Source organism: Syngnathus floridae, chromosome 17, assembly GCF_059516105.1.
Source record: "Syngnathus floridae isolate MCC-2025c chromosome 17, RoL_Sflo_1.0, whole genome shotgun sequence".
Classification (NCBI taxonomy): Eukaryota; Metazoa; Chordata; class Actinopteri; order Syngnathiformes; family Syngnathidae; genus Syngnathus; species Syngnathus floridae.
The window spans coordinates 11,042,142-11,063,043 of NC_142429.1; the positions used below are offsets into that span (position 1 = coordinate 11,042,142).

At 40.8% G+C, this 20,902-nt stretch overlaps 2 protein-coding genes across 6 annotated transcripts; both read left to right on the plus strand.

Moving 5' to 3' along the window:
* The first annotated feature begins 137 nt into the window (after nt 1-137).
* brsk1b (BR serine/threonine kinase 1b) lies at nt 138-11,485 on the plus strand. 4 transcript variants are annotated; one of them, XM_088356616.1, is made up of 20 exons: nt 138-1,376; nt 2,038-2,132; nt 2,836-2,921; nt 3,109-3,249; nt 3,368-3,484; nt 3,676-3,709; nt 3,778-3,846; nt 3,935-4,081; nt 4,813-4,844; nt 5,249-5,413; nt 5,491-5,588; nt 5,660-5,810; nt 5,878-5,938; nt 6,227-6,833; nt 7,018-7,066; nt 7,307-7,430; nt 7,524-7,625; nt 7,750-7,858; nt 8,419-8,526; nt 8,594-8,742. In XM_088356616.1, exons 1-19 carry the CDS (start codon nt 1,283-1,285, stop codon nt 8,514-8,516), a joined length of 2,379 nt encoding a protein of 792 aa, XP_088212742.1. In that variant the 5' UTR covers nt 138-1,282; the 3' UTR covers nt 8,517-8,526; nt 8,594-8,742. The 4 variants fall into 4 exon arrangements, with proteins under 4 accessions (XP_088212742.1, XP_088212741.1, XP_088212743.1 ...); XM_088356615.1 differs by having other exon boundaries at nt 139-1,376; nt 8,419-8,508; nt 8,594-11,485; XM_088356617.1 differs by having other exon boundaries at nt 139-1,376; nt 6,557-6,833; nt 8,419-8,508; nt 8,594-11,485.
* A 592-nt stretch (nt 11,486-12,077) lies between these two features.
* Nucleotides 12,078-20,031, plus strand: cpt1a2b (carnitine palmitoyltransferase 1A2b). 2 transcript variants are annotated; one of them, XM_088356621.1, is made up of 19 exons: nt 12,078-12,246; nt 13,790-13,932; nt 14,014-14,153; nt 14,556-14,727; nt 14,846-14,947; nt 15,041-15,178; nt 15,405-15,482; nt 15,603-15,710; nt 15,901-15,988; nt 16,064-16,259; nt 16,556-16,744; nt 16,820-16,925; nt 17,365-17,481; nt 18,327-18,491; nt 18,565-18,693; nt 18,797-18,952; nt 19,017-19,130; nt 19,220-19,312; nt 19,841-20,031. In XM_088356621.1, exons 2-19 carry the CDS (start codon nt 13,792-13,794, stop codon nt 19,961-19,963), a joined length of 2,355 nt encoding a protein of 784 aa, XP_088212747.1. In that variant the 5' UTR covers nt 12,078-12,246; nt 13,790-13,791; the 3' UTR covers nt 19,964-20,031. The 2 variants fall into 2 exon arrangements, with proteins under 2 accessions (XP_088212747.1, XP_088212746.1); XM_088356620.1 differs by having other exon boundaries at nt 13,790-14,153.
* The last annotated feature ends 871 nt before the right edge of the window (nt 20,032-20,902 follow it).

Genomic DNA, 20,902 nt, shown 5'->3' on the forward strand with positions numbered 1-20,902 from the left:
TTTTTTGTTTAACCTTGTTATAGAGTGTTTAGCTGCAGGGTGGGGGCAAGAGAAACTGAAAGGGAGAGAGAGTGACGGAGGAGGGGAGGGGTGGGAGTCGTAGGAAGGGGGGAGGGAAGCGGAACCCGGATGCTGATGCTGACCGTATTGGATGAATAGAATAGAAGGATGCAGGAGGGGAGGAGGACTAAAGAGAACGGGACCGTTACGGACTGCAGAGTGCTGGATGAAGGCCATCCCGTTAGTGATGAGCAACTTCTGAAACATAAAGTGTGCTTTTTGGACTGATCTCTTTTTCGCTTGGAGGAGATGCGGACATAGGATGAGCACGGTCGGCCGGGGAGAGGAGAACTGTGCCGTCCACCAGACTAGCTGAGCCGAGGATGCCGCTTTGGGCTTCCTGGAACAAGCGACACCGGAGGCGGCACTTTTTCGGGTCTTCGTGATCCAAAATCTCCGTTCGGAACCAGGGCGGGTTCGTCTTGTCTGGCCCGGTCTGTCAGCGCCTCTTTGACGCTCCCCCCCCCCCGCCCGCCCGCCTGCCCTCCCCCTTCTTCCTCTATTTCCTGATGCAGGGCCGAGGAGGGGGTGAGCCAAAGTGTGTACCGGATATTGGAAAAACCATTCTGGATGCTGATGCTGCTCCTGCTGCTGTGATAATAGACGATTATCTAGTCTAACGTCGAACGAGCGAGCACATGAAGCCATCGAGGCGGCTGTAGAGAAGAAGACTCAAGCTAAGACGGATTCCGAAATGTATTTTTGACATTAGGAGAGAGGAAGGAAAGGGGGGGTCCCTAGTATCGATCAGAGCATGGATTGAGGCATTCTGACTTGGGATATTTGAGACTCTGCACTTGCAGAAATCAATCTGTTAGTCTTCCTGTTCACGTCTGAGTAAGATCTGCACCACTTTAGTACAAACGCACGCACTCAAAGAAGGAGCAGGGTGGCTATTCATATTTTGGAAGCACCTCCACCGTCACGTCATCCCCCTCTGATCTCCACGTTTTTCTACGTAAAAACCGATCATCCCAGTAAAAGACCACACTGGTTTCTTACTTTAGTAAGATTCTTTTCTTTTTTTTTTTTTGGGTGGGGGCGGGCTTGGAGGCTATACGACAAACAAGTGAATGGGAGTAGCCTGCAGGGCCCGGCGTTAGATCACGACCACCTCCGACGCTAAAGTCTTCTGGGATGAGCCTTGCTGCATTGCGAGTCGAAACGGGTCCTCAGCTCTTTTGATTCGTCTCCTCTGAAACTGGCTCGATTTTTTGGGGCAATGTCGGGGAAAATGAGCAGCAAGGAACTGGGCCAGTCCAACCAGTACGTGGGGCCTTACCGGCTGGAGAAGACCCTCGGGAAGGGACAGACTGGTAGGAATCTCCTTGCAGTAGTTTCATCTGTCATTGCATTCTTTACTTCCTTGTTTAGAAATCGTCACTTCATTAGGTACACCCACATAATGTAATAGTCTTTAATGGTACATTTGATTGCTACAACTCTATTTATTATAGTGCATGTATGCTGCAACATGGTGGACAAGTGGTTAATAGTATGTCTGTGAGGTTCTGGGTTTGAATCTCATTTGCATGATTGTTAAATTAAATTGCCCAGAAATATTAATAGTGTGAATGGGTGTGTGCACAGTCCAGTTTAGGGTGTAGGCTTCCCCATGCACCTTCATCGCTATAGACAATCTGCATTGCATCATACTGAGAAATGTTTCAAATATTTTGTTATTAAATAAGGTAGCAAGCAATTCTAGTATCATTGGTGGACATCTTGTCTCTTGAGCTACTTTATACGATATACATGAAAGGACCTGCATTGATGATTAGCCATACTTAAGTGTCGCTGCCAAACAACCACAAACTATTTCATCAAGTATTATTTTGGCTTGGTTAGCTCACGCGTTATTCTATTTGGAGTTTTAAAAATGTGATTATTCTCTCCAGTGCAAATTTATATTGCGTTACAATAAAGCTACTGTTAAATTTATTTCTGAAAGCACTTTTGTATTGCTCTTTGTTTCAGGACTGGTGAAGTTAGGTGTGCACTGTATAACGGGACAGAAAGTTGCCATAAAGATTGTCAACAGAGAAAAACTGTCAGAATCAGTTCTCATGAAGGTATCTATCATTCCAATGACCAACGTGTTTTATATTTATCTGACATCTATTGTTTCACTACAGTGTGTAGGATTGCTTCCGTATACACCACATTGAGATGATTTCATTGAATTTTGAATTTAATTGAACTTGAAATGTCTGCTCACTGTCAACCATAGTGGCCTGTTAGTTAAGGTTTTTTTTTAATTTACATTTTGGAGCTTAAGTAATTTTTGTTAAATTAACTTTAAGTTAAATTTGTGCATTTTGTCATCCCTTGATACCAAAATCAGCAATCATCAATCTGTTCAATATTTTCACGCACTGGCTGCCTCATAAGTCAATTATAAAAATAGATAAATAGATTAAAATGACAAATACTTAATCAATTAAATGATTCATGTAACTCAATCATTTAATCCACATGTTTTGGAGAGTGTGTTTGTTGCTGCATCTATTTTTAAATCATTTTGATATGTCTCCGTCATAGCTGTCATTTGACTAATGCTGCATTCTACTCTGGCTCTTTCGCCTCATTGTTTTCAGGCTTGAAATGCAAAACCCTTAATGGGGTCGAGCACCTCGATCTGCTGACTAGCTTAGCTCTCTCTCTTCCATCATATTTATGTGCCTCTACCCACTTCTTCATTTTAACATCCTATCTCTATTTCTCTAAATCCTGCCTCATCCCGCTCTCCCTATCTCCCTCCATCTGTCACTGCAGGTGGAGAGAGAAATAGCAATTCTGAAACTAATTGAGCACCCTCATGTTCTGAAGCTGCATGATGTCTATGAAAATAACAAGTATCTGTGAGTATCTCCCTGCTGAATGAATGAATGAATCGGGGAGGAAAAATCCAAACAAAAATTGTCCAGCTGTTAGCTAAGCAGAATTTGCATTTATAGCGGTAGCATCAGCAATGTTTTTGGATGCTGGTTTATTTCCGTTTCCAAAAATGCTGCTTCCGTCTTTTCACGGCCTTTCGTTACCTGCCAGGTACCTGGTGTTGGAGCATGTGTCTGGTGGAGAGCTCTTTGACTACCTGGTGAAAAAGGGCAGGCTGACCCCTAAAGAGGCCAGGAAGTTCTTCAGACAGATCATCTCCGCTCTGGATTTCTGCCACAGTTACTCCATATGGTCAGTGCACCACAGTTAAAAAGGATATTTTGAATAACTAGGAGTTTAATAACATACAAAATACAAATACTCAGGCTTTTTGATTTTTTTTAAAAAAAATATTTGCATATATATCCAGTCACAGAGACTTGAAGCCTGAGAATCTTCTCCTGGATGAGAAGAACAACATCAGGATTGCCGATTTTGGCATGGCCTCATTACAGGTTGGGGACAGTCTACTAGAAACTAGTTGTGGGTAAGTCTTTTTGCCCAGGTCATAATATATAGTACATCGGATGAACTTTGAACCTAACAAAAGTAGTTGTATTTATTTCAAAATGAAAAGTACTATCAATTGTCAGTTGTTATTGACAATTTGTAAATTGATCTGAGCGTGTGAAGATCAATTTGCTGAGCGATATATTTAAAAACTCCTTTTCATTACAGATCCCCGCATTATGCTTGCCCTGAAGTCATTAGGGTAAGTGAGTTTGTGTTTACATGCTAAGTGTTTGGTTTTGCATGTGTAATAATAACGTTTTCCTCTAGGGGGAGAAGTATGACGGCCGTAGGGCAGATGTCTGGAGTTGTGGAGTCATCCTTTTTGCACTTCTTGTGGTAAATATGTTTTTGTGTTTTCAGTATTTTTTTTTATTCTCTCTCCTTTTCCCAATAAATGTTTCATTTGATTAAATTTCCCTCACAGGGTGCTTTGCCGTTTGACCACGACAACCTCCGGCAGCTTCTGGAAAAAGTGAAAAGTGGAGTGTTCCATATGCCCCACTTTATACCACCTGACTGTCAAGCGCTGCTCAAAGGGATGATAGAAGTCAACCCTGACAAGAGACTCACGGTATGTGACTTTGTCGCACATTACAGCCACCTACAGGACTGGAGTGGAACAACAGCGCTTAGCATATTTTTAATAATGACGCAGATGTGAGGAAGTGAAGTGCAGGGCTGCATAAAGCTTCATTACAGTGAGAACTCTTTGGCCCAGCGTTAAAAATAGAGCAGTGCTCCCTTCAAAAATATCTTTCCACTCAAGTTGTAAATTAATGCTTAGGATGGAAAATAAAAAGGATTATGTTGATACAAGGAACAAAGAGGTAAAACCAGGACACAGTGGCACAAAAAAAAAAGTGTAAAATAGAAGCAGAGATAAAGAGAATGTCTCATCAGTTAGTCATTCAGTTAACCACGGATCACAGATTTAATCAAAGCTGTGCATTCGTCTGATGAACTTCTGATTAATGGAGTCTGAAACGAGGTCAGAGATCCTCTGTTTTTTTTGTTTTTTTTTGCTGGACAGCCGGTTCTCTCCGAACCACCCACAACACATGCAAAGACAGTTCAAATATACAACGTATGACTTAGTTACAATAAAAGCTGTTGTGGTATTGTAAAACCTTTAATTAACGGAGTATTTACCTTATATTGATGACAAACCTGATAAGGAGCATGGATGAAGATGAATTATCGTTTACTGTTGCTCAGGCCAAAGCGACAGCAATATTGCTTTGGTGCCACCTTTTTGTGTCGTTTGCTTAGTTAATACATGGGTTTTGTATTTGTACCTTACAGCTAGAAGCAATACAGATCCACGCTTGGTACCAGTAAGTATATTCCTTTTTTTTATATAATTGTACCTGTTTGCCTTTTATCACCCCCCCATTAGGTTTAATTAATGATAGGCTCCACTCACGGGACATTAGGAGCATCTTCACAATGTAATAGATGCAATAATTGGCCTTAACAATGCTAATTAGCCAAGTGTATTGTTTACATGTAGAATTGTGGCTGTAATTTGCTGTGGTGCGGAATTGCTCTGCATCATCTGCTGTGGTTTTTCTAATGCTTACTTACACCATGGAGCTACTTGAGAGAGACAGCTTAATCCCATCATTTTATTCTTCCATCTTAAAATGTATACTGTGCGATAATATAATAGTATATCATATGATTAATATATAATATTAATATGTCTTTAAAATAATATTGTCTTTCCTTCGCTTCTCAGGAGCGGTCGCAACGAGCCGTGCCCTGAGCAGCCCCCTCCTCGTCGCGTGTGCGTGACAAGGGTGCTATCGTTGACCGACCTGGACCCTGATGTTCTGGAAAGCATGTACTCTTTAGGCTGCTTCCGGGATCGGGTCAAACTCACACGGGACCTTACGAGTGAGGAGTAAGTCGATCGAAGCCATCCGATTTAATCGATCTGTTGTGAATTATCATTGATAGAACCATTTGTCTGGTGTGCAGAGAGAACCAGGAAAAGATGATTTACTACCTCCTGTTGGACAGAAAAGAGCGCTACCCCAGCTATGAGGACGAAGATCTACCCCCGAGAAATGACGCCGGTGAGACACATCTCAAATATGAAATACGTAGCAACAACATGATTTTCATTTTGCATTGCAACTCGTCAAAGACCCACCTAGGAAACGCGTAGACTCGCCGATGCTGACCCGCCACGGCCGTTGTAGACCAGAGAGGAAGAGTTTGGAAGTTCTCAGTGTGACTGACCAAGTCTCTCCCACCCCACCTCGCAGGAATCTGGACACTAATGCACACAGCCAAAGGTGGATATATAGATAAGCTTGAGAAGGAGAAAGGATCTCATGTGTTGCTTTCTGCTCTTTCCAAAAGGTCTCGCTCAGTGAGTGGAGCATCCACGGGTCTCTCTTCTAGTCCTCTCAGCAGTCCCAGGGTAAGAAGCTGTCTTTATTCTACATCTTCCAGTGACTGGGACAAATTTCTTGATAGTGTAGTGGTTTCACGTGATGATTGACCAATCCAGCGGGAGTAAAAAATTTATCCAGTGTTGTCTATGGCTTTCTGAAAGCTCTTCACATTCTCAGCCACTGTCATTTTTTTGTTATAGTCTTTGTGACATCATGAATTCATCCAACATCTTGTTTGTTGGAAGAATGGCTTCCATGTATCATTTCATGACCATTTCTTTCTCTCTCTCTCTCATGTCTCCACATCCTGTCAGAGCCCGGTGTTCACTTTCAGCCAATCGGAAGTAACCGCAGCTTCCTCCTCTAAAGATCCCAAAGCGGCGAGCGCAACCACCCCTCGGCCTATCCGCCCGGCGCCCGACCCCAAAACTCAGACCCTCCCGTCCAAAGGCCCCACTGAGCGTCCCCATCTCAACTCCATGAAGTCCCTCCCGCTCCAGACCCCACGCACTCCATCACCATCCCCCTCTCCGCTTCTCTCTCCCATCCCTCGCTTTTTCAACTTTCCCTCTCCGTCTGTGTTCAAGTCCAAGAATGCCCACTCCTCGTCTAACTCCTCTGCCGCCACTCCTCCTGTGTCGCAGGTCACGCCGCAAGGCTCACCTCTCCCCACCCCGTTGGGCACGCCCGTGCACCAAATCCAACACCCTTCCTCCACAACCCCTCCCTCCTCCTCCTCCTCGTCTTCTTCTCCCAGAGGGGATGGATCTGGAGGGGCTTCTCTGTCACTGACGCCGCCCTCCAGTCCAGGTAGCAGCGGCGGACTAGCCTCCTCTAGCTCCGCCCACTGGAGAACAAGGCTCAACTCGTTCAAAAACAACCTGCTGGGCTCGCCACGTTTCCACCGGCGCAAACTCCAAGGTGAGACGGGGAGAATTCTCGTCTTCTGTTCTGACTTGATCGTTCTTCGTGTTAAAAATCGAATGTAATGATGAGGAAGAAAATCTGTTTTGTGTCCAGAATATCTTCTGGAATGAGTTCTGTGTATATAATTAGGACTTTTCAATTCACTGCCTTTTATCCATCTTTGTTTTTCATTCTGTAGTCCCAACATCAGAGGACATGTCCAGTTTAACTCCAGAGTCCAGTCCAGAGTAAGAACATATTCACCGTCTTTGGGACTAAAGATTAGACTGAACATTGAATTCCGCTTGTACTGTGACATCATAGCAAAACAAAACAATAAGAGGATAAAGAAAATGCACATCAGCATGGAAATGATGGTAGAGAAACATAAGAGGGGCTAATTAGTTGCTGCTTCTAACGAATTCAGTATTTAAAGCTCTCATCATGAAGATCCTGCTGTTGCTCTAATGTGTGACTCTCGTTAACAGACTGGCCAAGAGGTCCTGGTTTGGCAATTTCATCAGCCTGGAGAAAGAGGAGCAAATCTTTGTTTTGATTCGAGACAAACCCCTCAGCTCTATCAAGGCAGACATTGTCCATGCATTTCTTTCGGTAAGTACAAGCGACTTTGGGTTCACCTTAATTGGTCTGAAATTTGTTTATGAAGAGGGAAGATAATAATATTTTTTTTTAATCCATTTTCAGATCCCTTCCTTAGGTCACAGTGTTGTGTCTCAGAACAGTTTTCGGGCTGAGTACAAATCCTCTGGCGGCCCGTCGGTTTTCCAGAAGCCTGTCAAGTTCCAAGTATTACTTCTTTTTTTCTTGATCAACACTTATGAACCCTGTTGAAATAATTCTTCGAGAGTGTCTTAATCAAAGAAAAAAAAAAATCTCATTTTTATTTGATGTGTCTTGTTTTGTCCTTCAGGTGGACATCGGTTTCTCTGAAGGAGACCGGGAACTGGAAAGGGAGCGAGCAGAGAGGGAAGGCAGAAAAGCGCTTGGCATATACAGCGTCACCTTCACCCTAATAACAGGTAGAGTGAGATATTTATACTTGAGTGGACAGACAGCGTGCATTTGGCACTCCATCCCTGAAAGCAGCTGATGTCAAGCATCAGTTCAAACTCATTCTTTTTCTTTTTACACATAACATTGGTTATTATTAAAAAAAATCAACCATTTCTTTTGAATTATAGTCATACTACATCCGCTATGTACTGAATACTAAATATATGACACATGCAGAAAAAGAGAGACAAAAGGCTTTACTACATCTCATTAAACCGTGAATGTCATAATGATGTTTTTCATTGCACAAAAAAAATTGCACTTTTGGGGGTACAATAATAAATAACAAAAAAATAACCCACACACAAAAGACATAAATAAAGATGTATTGTATTATATTGCATTTGTAATTGTGAATATTTTTATTAAACATGATATTTGTTATTGCTTTAATTAATATAAATTAATAATAAATAATAATACAATTAATCTAATATTTTCTCAAGGAAAAAATTCAACTTACATTCCGACATAGTGTTTTTTTTTATTGCATTATTTATATTTTCCTCCGCTTCTTTTGTTTCAGGTCCTAGTCGCAGATTCAAGAGGGTGGTGGAAACCATCCAAGCTCAGCTTCTTAGTACTCATGATCAACCTTCTGTGCAGGCACTGGCTGGTGTGTAACTCATAAGCTGTATGTACCCGTAGTTCTATTCTTGGTCCCATCTCTTTCCTCTTAAATGTCACCTTGCATCCTTCAGATGAGAAGAACGGCAAACCCTCCCGGCAGCCCGGCACACCTTCGCGTCAGCCTTCGGAAAGTGATCGGTGTGAGAAGGAGCGTGCGGCGGCGGATGCGGCGAGTGGAAGCGGCAACAACCACGACGGAGGTATCTTACAAGGGTCGGGGAAAGAAAAAACTTTATTTCTCTCCACAACCAATGGGACACAGTCACACCCCTGAACAGAATGCTATGAAGAAGAGGCGGGATATCTACTCTGTCCTTTATCCTACCCGCATCCCGTTTTTTTCCTTCTTTCTGCCTTGCTACTTCAGTTCCTAGCGGCGGATTGGAAAAGCGAAAAGATTTAACGTAAAGCTCCGTGGATTTTTCTCAGTCCTCAAGGAGAAATCAGAAGCAAGATCTCCTCCACCCCAAAAAAAAAAAAATCCCACCTTAGAAGAAAATGTCACACGTTCACACGCTAATGAAGAAAGCACACGACCTGCTCACTAACGTACGGGATGCTTCACTTACTTCACACTTTGTTGCAAGCTTCTGATCAACATCCAATGACAGACGTTTTCATTCCTCATTTCCAGTTTTCATGAATGCTTCTCAACTTGACCTTTAACCTGACATCATGACTTACATGATTTTATGGAATGTCTATTTAAAATGAGCAAAAAAAAATCAAAGCTTGTGTCTTGAGAAATGACGAAGAACTGGATGGGTCTGAATTACAGGAGGGTTATTGATAAGGGATGCTGTATTATGGCAAAAACAAAACACAAAAACATCACAGAAGATGGATCTGATACTTATGTGTACCGGGATATATATAAAAAAAACAATAAGGCCCACTGATGCATCTTATCCTTGCAATTGATTAAGTTTCATTTCTGAATCAAAATGATAAACGCTATGATACCGTATTGCCTTTAACGGAGGAGAAATAGTGGATCACCATTTCGATGTTTCCCCATTTATCACTTAGTAGAGTCCCTCAAGCAAAAAGATGTTAGAGACAGGACACATAAGAAATAGCTCACATTGAAAAGTAACAGAAAGACAAAAGGGGTTTTATTTACTTTTGTTTATCATCATGTTGATTAAATCCAAAATCCCTCGTGTCATATGTTTTTCATCGACATATCTGAACTTATTTTTTTCCGTGTCTCCATACCAAAATCCACTCTAACCTTTAGATATAATTTTGTTTTATTTGTCAGGCTAGCAGAAAATAATTGATCATGGCTACTAATATTAATGCCCGCGACCCTCGTGAAGATAAAATAAATGAATGAATTAAGAGTAATGAGAAATTTGGAAACCATCCCAAAGCACACATTTATTGATTTATTTGTTTATTTTTCAATGATATCAGATATCAGCCAATGACAAGCAATGTATTGCTCCCAAAGGGGAAAAGAAAGAATGTAAAACACATTGATTGTGATGTCTGTCATTGTAAAAAAAAAAAAAAAAAAATTGCCTAGAGGGGGAAGGCAAGAGAAATTGCGAGCCACATATGATTGTTTTTTTTGTAGTCTACTCTGGTCTGTCTGTATTTTCATGCCACCAGCAAAATAGGCCCTATCAATATGAATGTTTTACATTTAAAGGTTTATTTTTTTCCAATTATGTATTTATTATTTATCTCTCATCGACCACAAAAGCTTTGATTATTGTGACAATTTATGCTGCAAAAACCCACCTGTATTGTTATATGTTGTTAATTTTGAACCCACTTTCTTATTGTTTGCTACACTAAATGACTTACACCACCAAAGATAAAAATCGTACTCAAACATAACAAAAGATAAGATAAGGCTTTAAGAAATGTTTCTCTGTCATTGTCTTTGACACTCTTCGCTAAAGAGAGCACGAGCTGTATGTTTCTGGAATGTAAGGAAATTAGTGCAAACATGCATGTACTAACACTATCACAGGCACTCCACTTCCAAAATTAAACACAATTTTTAGCTACAATTGCAAAGTATGGCAGCAGTCTTTCAATCCTCCAAAATAATCATTGATCTTTGGAATCCTTTGTGGCTCAATAGTGTGACAACAACGGTTATTTTAATGTTTCTTTCTGTTAAAAATATTTTTTCAATTAAGCACTAACTTACAAATGAGCTTGCATTTGTCTTGTCATGCACGTCAAGTCTTTCTGCAGTCTTGAAATGTCTGTTTTATGAAGAAATTGGGGAGGGAAGCAGTTGTATTTTTGAGGACCCAAACAATCTGCACCACTTTCTTTTATAATCTCATTTCTTTTCCCTTTCCATAACTGAGGCAGACCCTGAAAAGTGCGGCCCATCCAGTTTAAATGTCAGAAATGTTTGGAGGAATAAGCAATCAAGGGCACTGGGAAGTCATGATTTTTCCTTTAGGTTTGCAAAACAAAGAAAAAATATTACAAACCCAAGCAATTAAAGATCAATTGTGTTGTATCATATGAGGAATAGGTGGAAATGTGGGAAAATAGTCCTGGAAAAATAAAAAAATACTCAAAAGTCAATATCTGGCAAGGCAGCTGGGAGGGACCAAGGATATTTGGGGAGGGCGGTACCCCCACAGTCCCCCCTCTAGCTCCGCCAGTGATTAAGGTTAAAGTTCTTTTTTCTGAGAAGAAATCTTTTCAGTACAGATAGAAAGAAAAGCATGATAACAAAGGGCTGCTGCTTTTAAAACTACCTAGCGCAGAATACATCGCTATTATTGAAATATATGTCAGCCACCCCACCCCAATCTCTGTCATTTAATCACTCCCCTTGCCTTTGTATACATTTTACACTGATGACTTCACCGCACATGCACCCTATATCTAACTTTGTCTGTCTTCATCGTATGCCATCTGTTTCTGTGTAGCATTCATTGTCTTTTATCGACACTGTAGTCGCCATAAAACATTCTCCCTCATTATTCCCAAGTGTCATTCTTTTAGTCCCACTACAGTCATTTGTCTCCCACCCATGTGCACCAAACACAGCTCATCATTTACCCTCCACTCAAACTGCTGGAACGAAAACAAATTCTAAAATATTAATTATGACTGGTATGAGGGGAAACAGAAATGATTATTGCCTGTGAGAAATGTTTATTAATAAACAGCAATGGAATTATCTATGAGGAATTGAGCTCATATTGATATGATACACTTGTGATTTTTGTTATATGACAGTTACATCAAAACTCAAATGAAACACAACGGCAAGATAAAAATCAAACAAAACAAGCAAAAGGAATTGCAAACACAAAAGCAAGCAATAACAAGAAAAAGGGAATTGCAAACAAGTGTTATTAGTCTTGTTTTCCTGTTTTTATTTTATAGCTATATGCAGTTATCTTTTCATTTTATTTTACTTTTATTCAAATCTAAACACCATCATTTTTAAATGGCTGGAATTTGTCCTAAATATTGCTTATATCCATTGAGCGTGAACGCACCCCAGAAACATCCAAGACAGTCTGCCGCAGAAAATAGCGAAGAAGAGGTCCTCTACTTAAACACAGACGATCTTTGGCGACAGTTGTTGAAATCATTTGTTAGCAAGCTAGGCTAGTTTGCACCAAGAGTGAAGAGCGCTCACTTCCCCATCCGGAGAGGAGGCGCAGGGAGCGGCACAAATAGAAGCTTCTCCATCGATCACACTGCCAAGCAAACACCTTCCATCAATTTCCAGGTATAATTCAAACCTCCTATTAATTTCCTTTTCCCCCACTTGTTTAATTGATGTTTATTCCAAGCATTTGTGCGCCCACTCCTCGTTGAGCTTCGCGCGGGTGGAGATGGTGCTGAAACTGAATGGAGCGTTTGTGTGCTGCATGCTACACGACTTCTCCAAAATGAGAGTAAATGTCACATATTTGCCGAGTGCATATGTTTATTTTTTGGTTTCTTTTACCACCGCTGGACGAGGATGGTGAATGGATGCACAGCATGAGGTATGCTTGTGGAGCAACGTTCAAAAGTAAACCTGTTTTCTAAAGTAAAGCCATATGAAAACAAGTTTCGCCGGTGGTCGTCATGGTAGCGTCATTGCACAACACATAAAGGAGTCTTAAGCATTTACTGAAATTATAATCAAGAATCCTTTAACTATTGACACGCGCGGTGAAAGACAAACGGGCTGCTCCCTGTTCGATGCTATGACGTCACGGTGTTGAATAATAGTCGTTTGATTTTTGTCGCCCATCCATTAAACCCAGTGATCGATCAATAAAAGATTGATTTTAATAGATGCTTGAAATTGTTGAAAATAATTGTTACTGGCTGTTCATTTTTCATGCACACAAAAGTCAAAGTCATATGGAACAAAATGTTCCATCAGTTTCAACAATTGCCCAGATCAAATTGTGAACTAAAAATGTTTTCAAGATTGTTTTGATAGCTTTTCTTATTTTAAATCATGAATGCTTAATCGTTGAATAATTCAAACCGGTTATTGCTGGTGTAAAATCTTCCGCAGGCAAGTATTGGACTCATTATTATTTTTCCAACATTGAATCAACATTGAACTCTAATATTGATTTTACATTATAAACGTTGCACTATTTTTTTTTTTTTATTCGGATACATTCTGAACATAGAACAACAAAACCTCAGTAGCATTCATTGTGGAAAAATGTACATGATTTTGAATGACTCAACTTACATATATAAGGTCTGGATCCAATTACGTCAAGTGCCGAGTTATTTACTTCTAGTGACATGCTTGATGTTTGTACTGCACAATACTAGTTTGGTCGCCTCCCACAAGTGATTTAACCTGTTTTGCATGTTAACACACAGTGCTACTCACCCTTGTTTTTGTTTATTTAACTTGGGGTTGAAAAGTATAATAATGATGTGCATGGAGTGAATATTTCTGCCATCCCACATCTAGCTGCTGCTTAGGTTGTTGAATCTATTTTGTTTAGGCAGCAGCGCAGTTCGAATACTAATTGCATAAAAGTACTGTCATATATAATTCATGAGCACGCTGACACTGATGGCTACCATTTGTGCAGTAGTATCTTCAGTTTGCTTGCCATTTTATGCAATTATTAGGATAGGCATGTTTTTTTTTTTTTAATAATTAAAAATGGTCCCATGAGTGGCCCACAAAATAAAACCGAATGTAATAGTTAGTGAGCAAATTTGGGTTCATTCTAAATATTACAACTTAAAAAATGTATGTGCATGTTGAATTAATCTTTTTTTTTTTTTTCTTATGGGTCCAATAGCCATGGCAGAAGCTCACCAAGCTGTGGCATTCCAATTCACTATAACACCAGAAGGCATTGATCTGCAGCTTTCATATCAGGCACTGAACCAGATCTACCTGTCAGGAGTACGATCATGGAAAAAGCGGGTCAGCCGCATAAGAGTGAGTAAAAGCAAAGATGCAATGCCATCATTGACTTTAAACCTGACAGGAGAAGCTCCATTTATTTCTTTTTTGCTGCAGAACCGAGTGATCAAGGGCATGTATCCAGCCAGTCCTTCATCCTGGCTATTTGTTGTCATTGCCATCCTGGCCACCATGTACATGCGCTCTGATCCGAGCATGGGGCTCATTTCCAAGATCCAGCAACACCTTCCCCTCAGGTAGAAAAATGAGTGTTTGTCTTTACTGTTTGACTTTATTCACTCATTCACCTTTCAAACCGGCTTATCCTGACGAGGGTCGCGGGTGCTTCTGTTGCGATACCTTGCATCCAGCCAGGTATTTAAAAAATGCAAGTGGCTAACAACCACAACCACTCAAAACCTCTGCATGTCTGACTGATGAGTCACAAGTGAGCAATGTGGGTGTGATTTTAAACACGTGAACTCTGACCGACATTTCAGGCAGACATGTCACTCAGTGTTACTGACTCACTGTTTGTGTTACGGGCACACACACACACTTTTAAAACACTTTCACTATTGTTGAAATATTTTGCATCGTGATAGTGACTAATATGACTGGACTTGATTAATAATGGATGATTTTCTCCTCCATGCCAGCTTGTCACTCAGCGCTCAGGGCCAGACGATGCTTTCGGCGCTGGTTTTCAGCACGCTGCTGTGGCTCTCCCTTATCCTAGCTCTCAGGTTCTGCCTCAAGCTCCTTCTCTCCTACCACCGATGGATGTTTGAGCAGCACGGTCGAGTTTCCAACGCCACCAAAATCTGGGTGGTAAGTTATGCTCATACTTTGTATTACAGTGACCTCTAGTGGCGAGTTTCTATCATTGTCAATGTTGCTGCAAAATTCTGCCAAATGAATTGTGTCACTTTCTTTTTTTTTTTGCCAGACTCTATTGAGGCTCTTATCAAGCAGGAAGCCGCTACTATATAGTTATCAGACGTCGCTACCTCATCTGCCTGTTCCTGCCATTAAGGACACACTCAGCAGGGTGTGTGCACAAACGCTAACATGTCTGCACTCACAGTCCTCATGTTGATTGATGTAATACAGCAAAATTGTTCAAATTCTTTTTCTGCCTTAGTACTTGGAGTCAACACGCCCTCTGTTGTCCGACCCTGAATTCAAACGGATGAAAACACTGGCCTCGGACTTTGAATGCAACCTGGGAAATCGACTCCAACGTTATTTAAAACTTAAGGCTCTCTGGGCTACGAACTATGTAAGTCTATCACTTTAAAAAAAAAAAAAATTCACATGCGCTACTGTCAATTTGCATTTATAACGTTTCATATGCATTGGAAGTGTGAAACCAGTGTAGCCATTTTTTTTTTTCCAGAAATTTTTCAAAGCGTCGTGGAAAATAAAGTGATTTTTCACTAAGAACTATCTTTTTTATTTCGTCAGAGGTCGTGGTTATGATTTACGTGGTTCTATTTTCCTTTCAGGTGAGTGACTGGTGGGAGGAATACATTTACCTTCGAAGCCGAGGCCCCATAATGGTTAACAGTAACTACTACGGCATGGTAACCTTTTTTTTTTTTTGCTTGGCAGCCATCCATTTGGATTTTTTTTTTTTTTCTTCCTTCACTTCCTCTATTCCTGGTGCGATGTTGAACGTCTTACTTTCTCGTTGTACTTTAAAGGATTTCCTGTACGTGACACCAACTTCTATCCAAGCCGCCAGGGCAGGAAACACAATTATAGCCATGCTCCTCTACCGCCGCAAAGTCAATCGAGAGGAACTCAAACCGGTATGTGGTTTGGAAAGTTCTGGTGACCTAAATCACATGCAGATGTTAGAACAGGGTCACGCGTCTGCAATGTCATTTATGAGCTCTACTGATTTTCTGTTTTGATTTTAAGTAACACAATAAACAACATGTTTATTATAAAGCACATAAATTAATTAGGTCGATGTTTGTTATTGTGTCGATGAATTAGAGCCGCGTTCCGGGTACTGTTATCCCTCTGTGTGCAGCCCAGACTGAGAGGATGTTCAACACAACACGTACTCCGGGAGTTGAGACTGGTAACGCATGCTTGCACACACACAAATATATCCAAACAGAATGACCAGTAAAGATTTCATTATTTGTTTTCACAGATGTTCTCCAGCACTGGCTGGATAGCGAGTTTGTTGCTGTGTATCACAAGGGACGCTTTTTTCGCTTGTGGGTGTACCGGGCTGGCCGCCTGCTATCTCCCAGGGAAGTTGAGTATCAGATTCAGAGGATTCTGGATGACCCTTCGCCTCCATTACCTGGAGAAGACAAATTAGGAGCCCTCACTGCTGGAGACAGGTAGAAAGCACGATTACATTTTCGTTATTGTCACCGTACGCAGCGACGTAGGAAATCGTGTTTGGCCTTGGCCTCTGGCACAACAAAAGGCTCCACAGCTGTGGATGGGATGTTTTTGGCTTTCATGAAATATTTCAACTTTTGACCGTCTTGGAAGCATTATTGATTGTAAGCATTTCAGATGAATCCAAATTGCATATACACGTTCGATTTGAAAGCATATGGCCGTTCATAATGGATGTTTTGGTTTGGAGCTAGGTCAGAAGCGTTTCTCACATGTTCCAATTTATTTCCAGGATTCCTTGGTCTCAGGTGCGAACGCAGTACTTCAGCTCCGGCGTCAACAAGCGATCCTTAGATGCCATCGAAAAGGCAGCTTTCTTCGTGACCTTGGATGATGAAGAGCAAGGTATGAGAGGAAACGACCCGGCGGGAAATTTGGACCGATACGCCAAGTCGTTGCTTCATGGCAAATGTTACGACAGGTGAGGATCAAACTGAATGTTCAATTATTTGTGTCTGTCTCGTTCTTTGATTTTTATTTTTTTTTTCCCCCCTAGGTGGTATGATAAATCATTTTCGGTGGTGATCTACCAAAACGGGAAGAATGGACTGAACGCTGAACACTCTTGGGCTGATGCGCCAACCGTGGCTCACCTGTGGGAGGTGCGTGCATTCCATTCTCACTCTGTCACATCAATAGCGGAAGACTGTTGCATGGCTGGGTTCAAGGAAGTTCTCACGGTTTTAACAATGAGTATGCATCTCACGAGATGTAATCATGACCCGCCCCCCACCCACGCACACACACACAATCCTCAGTGGTTTACAAACGATCATCATTATTTGATCACCACTGTTGCTAAACCTTAGATTGAAGCCATCTGCTGCCTAAACACACAAAAGAAGCAAAAAATCTTCTCACACCAGAATCAACATTTCTGTTTGATAAAAAAAAATGTAAAATAAAAAAATGATATACATTTTGTGCCTACCACAGAGCAATGGTGGTGGCTCATCCATCGCAGTACGATATTTCTTTCAAATGCACTTTTTCCACCCTCATAGGTGAACCTAATTTTACTTTCTGTAAATGTATTTTAAGTTCACGCTAGCCACGGATGCCTTCCATCTGGGATACACTGAGGATGGCCACTGTAAGGGTGAAGTGGATCGCTCATTACCCCATCCCCAGAGGCTTATCTGGGACATCACACCAGAGGTATTACTGATAACTTTCCAACGCTGTCATCCAACTCGCCACTCGTGTCCAGACACACCAAAGTTTACAATAGTCATCATACCAGAATGTTATCATTCCATCTTACAATGTGTTTGGACAGGCTTTTTGTATAAACACAGTAAGGTTTATAGCAGTGACACACTTGCTAGCCACTGCCTACGTTAACTAACTTTAAGATCTGATTGAATGAATCCGATTTTCCGATTGAAAGGTTATTGTGCAGGTCATATCCGTAGATTCTTTTGTTCAGATAAATGAAAGATTTTTTTTTGTTGTGACCTGCTGCTGACACTTTGGACCGCACACTCCAGTCTTCCTCAGATATGGATAGCATTCAGAATCTATCATGGAAATTATTGTGCAGGTCATTATTTTATACACAGAGCGATCATTCTTATGGGAATACTATTAAATCTTACTGATGATCGCTGGATAACAAGTGAAGGGATTGTGTAAAATATGTTTCAATGCTAAAAAAAAGTATTTTTTCCTCTCCGCACTCTCACACACGATCATAAGAAAAGCCCCCGTTGTCTGCTGTGCGTCCGATGGAATTTTGGGGGGGGGGGGCGAGTCGGATCATTATGAAACCGAAAGTTCAACGTCCGGCTATGTGCTCATTAGTACTAAAAAAAAAACAGCTTCAATGAAGTTGAATGTTTAACCTGATCAACTTGTTTTTTGCAAATTCACCATGAGCAGACAACTTCAGCCCTTACAAACAATAAGTTAATGATAAGATAATGTCCCAATTTTGGAATTAAACAAGAATTTAAAAAAAAAAAACACTTTGCTCAAGTCTCTTACCTCTGTGGCATTTTCAGGTTCAAGCCCAAGTGTGTAGCTCTCTTGCTGTTGCCAAGGCTTTGGCTGACGATGTGGACTGTCACGTGTTCCCCTTCAGAGACTTTGGCAAAGGCCGAATTAAGAAGCTTCGGGTCAGCCCGGACGCGTTTATTCAGATTGCATTACAGTTAGCGTACTACAGGGTAAGTGAGACATGTTGCATATTTTTACATTATTTCCTGGGCTTTGTGTATGTTCATTATTTTATTTCCTCAGGATCGCGGCGGTTTCTGTCTGACCTACGAGGCGTCCATGACCCGTCTCTTCAGGGAAGGACGGACAGAGACGGTGCGATCCTGCTCGAATGAAAGCAGTGCCTTCGTCAAAGCTTTGGAGAGTGGCGAGGTAGGTCTTTACTTTTGGGGTTCGTCTCACTTTGAAGCAAAAGTTGAATAGAAAATTCAAAGTGTATTGTTTCGAGTCATTCGAGTGCATTGTGTTTTTGTAGAGCGAAGAACAATGTCAGCACCTCTTTCGACTGGCTTCAGAGAAACACCAAAATCTGTATCGCTTGGCTATGACCGGAGCTGGAATCGATAGACATCTCTTCTGCCTGTACATCGTCTCCAAATATTTGGGAGTGGAATCACCGTTTCTAAAAGAGGTGAAATTGTTGATTTTTCTCTATTTGCTCAAGTTCAATACTTTGCAATCTCTATTCACGTCAGGTTTTGTCAGAGCCTTGGCGCCTCTCCACAAGTCAGACGCCGGTTCAGCAAATGGAACTTTTTGATTTGAAGAACCACCCTGATTTTGTATCACTCGGCGGAGGATTTGGACCTGTGAGCACCACATCAATGATCCTTTTATTTGATTTTATATATTTACATGTATATGGTGAAATTGTCACGTTTGTCTGCGGTCACATCAGGTTGCTGATGACGGTTACGGCGTTTCTTACATCATCGTGGGTGAAGACATGATCAACTTCCATGTGTCATCCAAGCATTCCTTTAAGGAAACTGTAAGTAAACTATTTCTCTAACATTTAAATGCCGTAGCATGATTACAAAGCGTCTCTTGTTATACTTCGATGCCTATCACAACTCGTGCATAATGGCGGTTCTGTTTTGTGACTTTTGAGCGGGAGTCATTTATATTCATTGCAATGAATATAATATTGACAAATCAATTTTGTTTTGTTCTGCACAAATCAAAGTTTAAAAAAAAAGTGGTTTTAAATAAAAGAAACTTCTACATATTGTGCATATGAAGTAATTTTGGAAATTTATAATTAATTGATTACCTGATTTATTGTAAATATTTACAATTTTTTTTATTATAATTTAATCCATCCATGTTAAAAATGCCCTTGCGTACAAAAGTTTGACCTTGCCCTGTATGTGAAATTACATGCTGGTTACCTTCTGGACTGCACAGATTCAACTTCATTTGAGTTTTTAACTAGTTGCTTTACTAGTTGTTGACTGTTTTAAGCCGATGCATGGAAAAACGATGAGCTATATAGTTTCATTTCCTGTTTCCTGTTTAGGACTCTCACAGGTTTGGCGCCCAGATCAAAAAAGCTGTGCAAGACATCATGCGTGTCCTCTCTGCTGACACCAAAACTTCTCCAGGTTCCAAAGCCACATCCCAGAATCAGCCTAAGAATTAAATACACAATACAAAGATTATTGCCCTCACCAACTGATGGTGAAGATCCAATTATGTAGGTGACACCCCCCCCAAAAAAAGGTGAATATTTAAGCCAGTGATTTTAGAAATAACACTCTTTTAAAGGGACATGTAAACAGAGAAGATAAAATTGAAGCAGAGTTGGATCGCAGTAAGTTTCTGGTGCTTACTTGAATTATGTAGCTGTCAGTCTTAAGTACTATGACCTTTTTGTGTGTGTCAATTTCTCTTTTCGAGGATGTGATTCAAGATGTTCAAGTGGCAGTTCCTGGAAGTCATAAATATGACATGACATCATGCCAGAGATGAAATGTCGCTGCAGCTTTATTTGATGCTTTTCAAGTGCTCATGCAACACTTGCAACAGACTGCAAACGTTTTGACGTCAAGCTGGACTGGTCAAATCCAACCAGATTTTTTTTTTTATTTAATTGTTTGTATATGTTTGGTTTATTTTAGATGAAGCGGAGACGGCGTTTAAGTGTTCCTTATTTAAGTCATCGTAAGAATGTTGGCTTCGGCCTTAATTTTGGGCTTTGCTACTGTTGTGTGAAATGTTGAAAATGGTCAGTCTTAACTCGTCAGTGATTTTACTCACGCGAATATGGTACTGTATTTCCTCAAAACAGTTACCGCCTTTCCGTTTTTTATAAGTTGCCAAATGCCGACGGGCACGCGTTGGAGCTTGGAGGGCATGGAGGGTGAATTAGAGGCACTTGTGCGTGTTGGACGAAGTGTGATGTCATTGCAAGGCGCCATGACAAGGAAGTATTGTATTTTGTGAAAGTCCCTTTTCAGAATGACTTTTCCTTATGATGACTAATCCTTTTCTATTTGGACTAGCTGGGTTGTATTTGTTAGCCACTGATATGGTAAAATGATTCACCTTTGATTTGTCTGATAAAAAGTCATAAAATCGA

Excerpts from the sequence above, each read along its gene's own strand:
- brsk1b (XM_088356615.1), top strand. The coding sequence starts at position 1,283 with ATGTCGGGGAAAATGAGCAGCAAGGAACTGGGCCAGTCCAACCAGTAC. Across the intron at positions 7,067-7,306 it reads ACTCCAGAGTCCAGTCCAGA|ACTGGCCAAGAGGTCCTGGT; the intron begins GTAAGAACATAT and ends TCTCGTTAACAG. Across the intron at positions 8,509-8,593 it reads TTCTGTGCAGGCACTGGCTG|ATGAGAAGAACGGCAAACCC; the intron begins GTGTGTAACTCA and ends TGCATCCTTCAG.
- cpt1a2b (XM_088356620.1), top strand. The coding sequence starts at position 13,792 with ATGGCAGAAGCTCACCAAGCTGTGGCATTCCAATTCACTATAACACCA. Across the intron at positions 14,948-15,040 it reads TTAAGGACACACTCAGCAGG|TACTTGGAGTCAACACGCCC; the intron begins GTGTGTGCACAA and ends TTTCTGCCTTAG. Across the intron at positions 18,953-19,016 it reads AATCACCGTTTCTAAAAGAG|GTTTTGTCAGAGCCTTGGCG; the intron begins GTGAAATTGTTG and ends TATTCACGTCAG.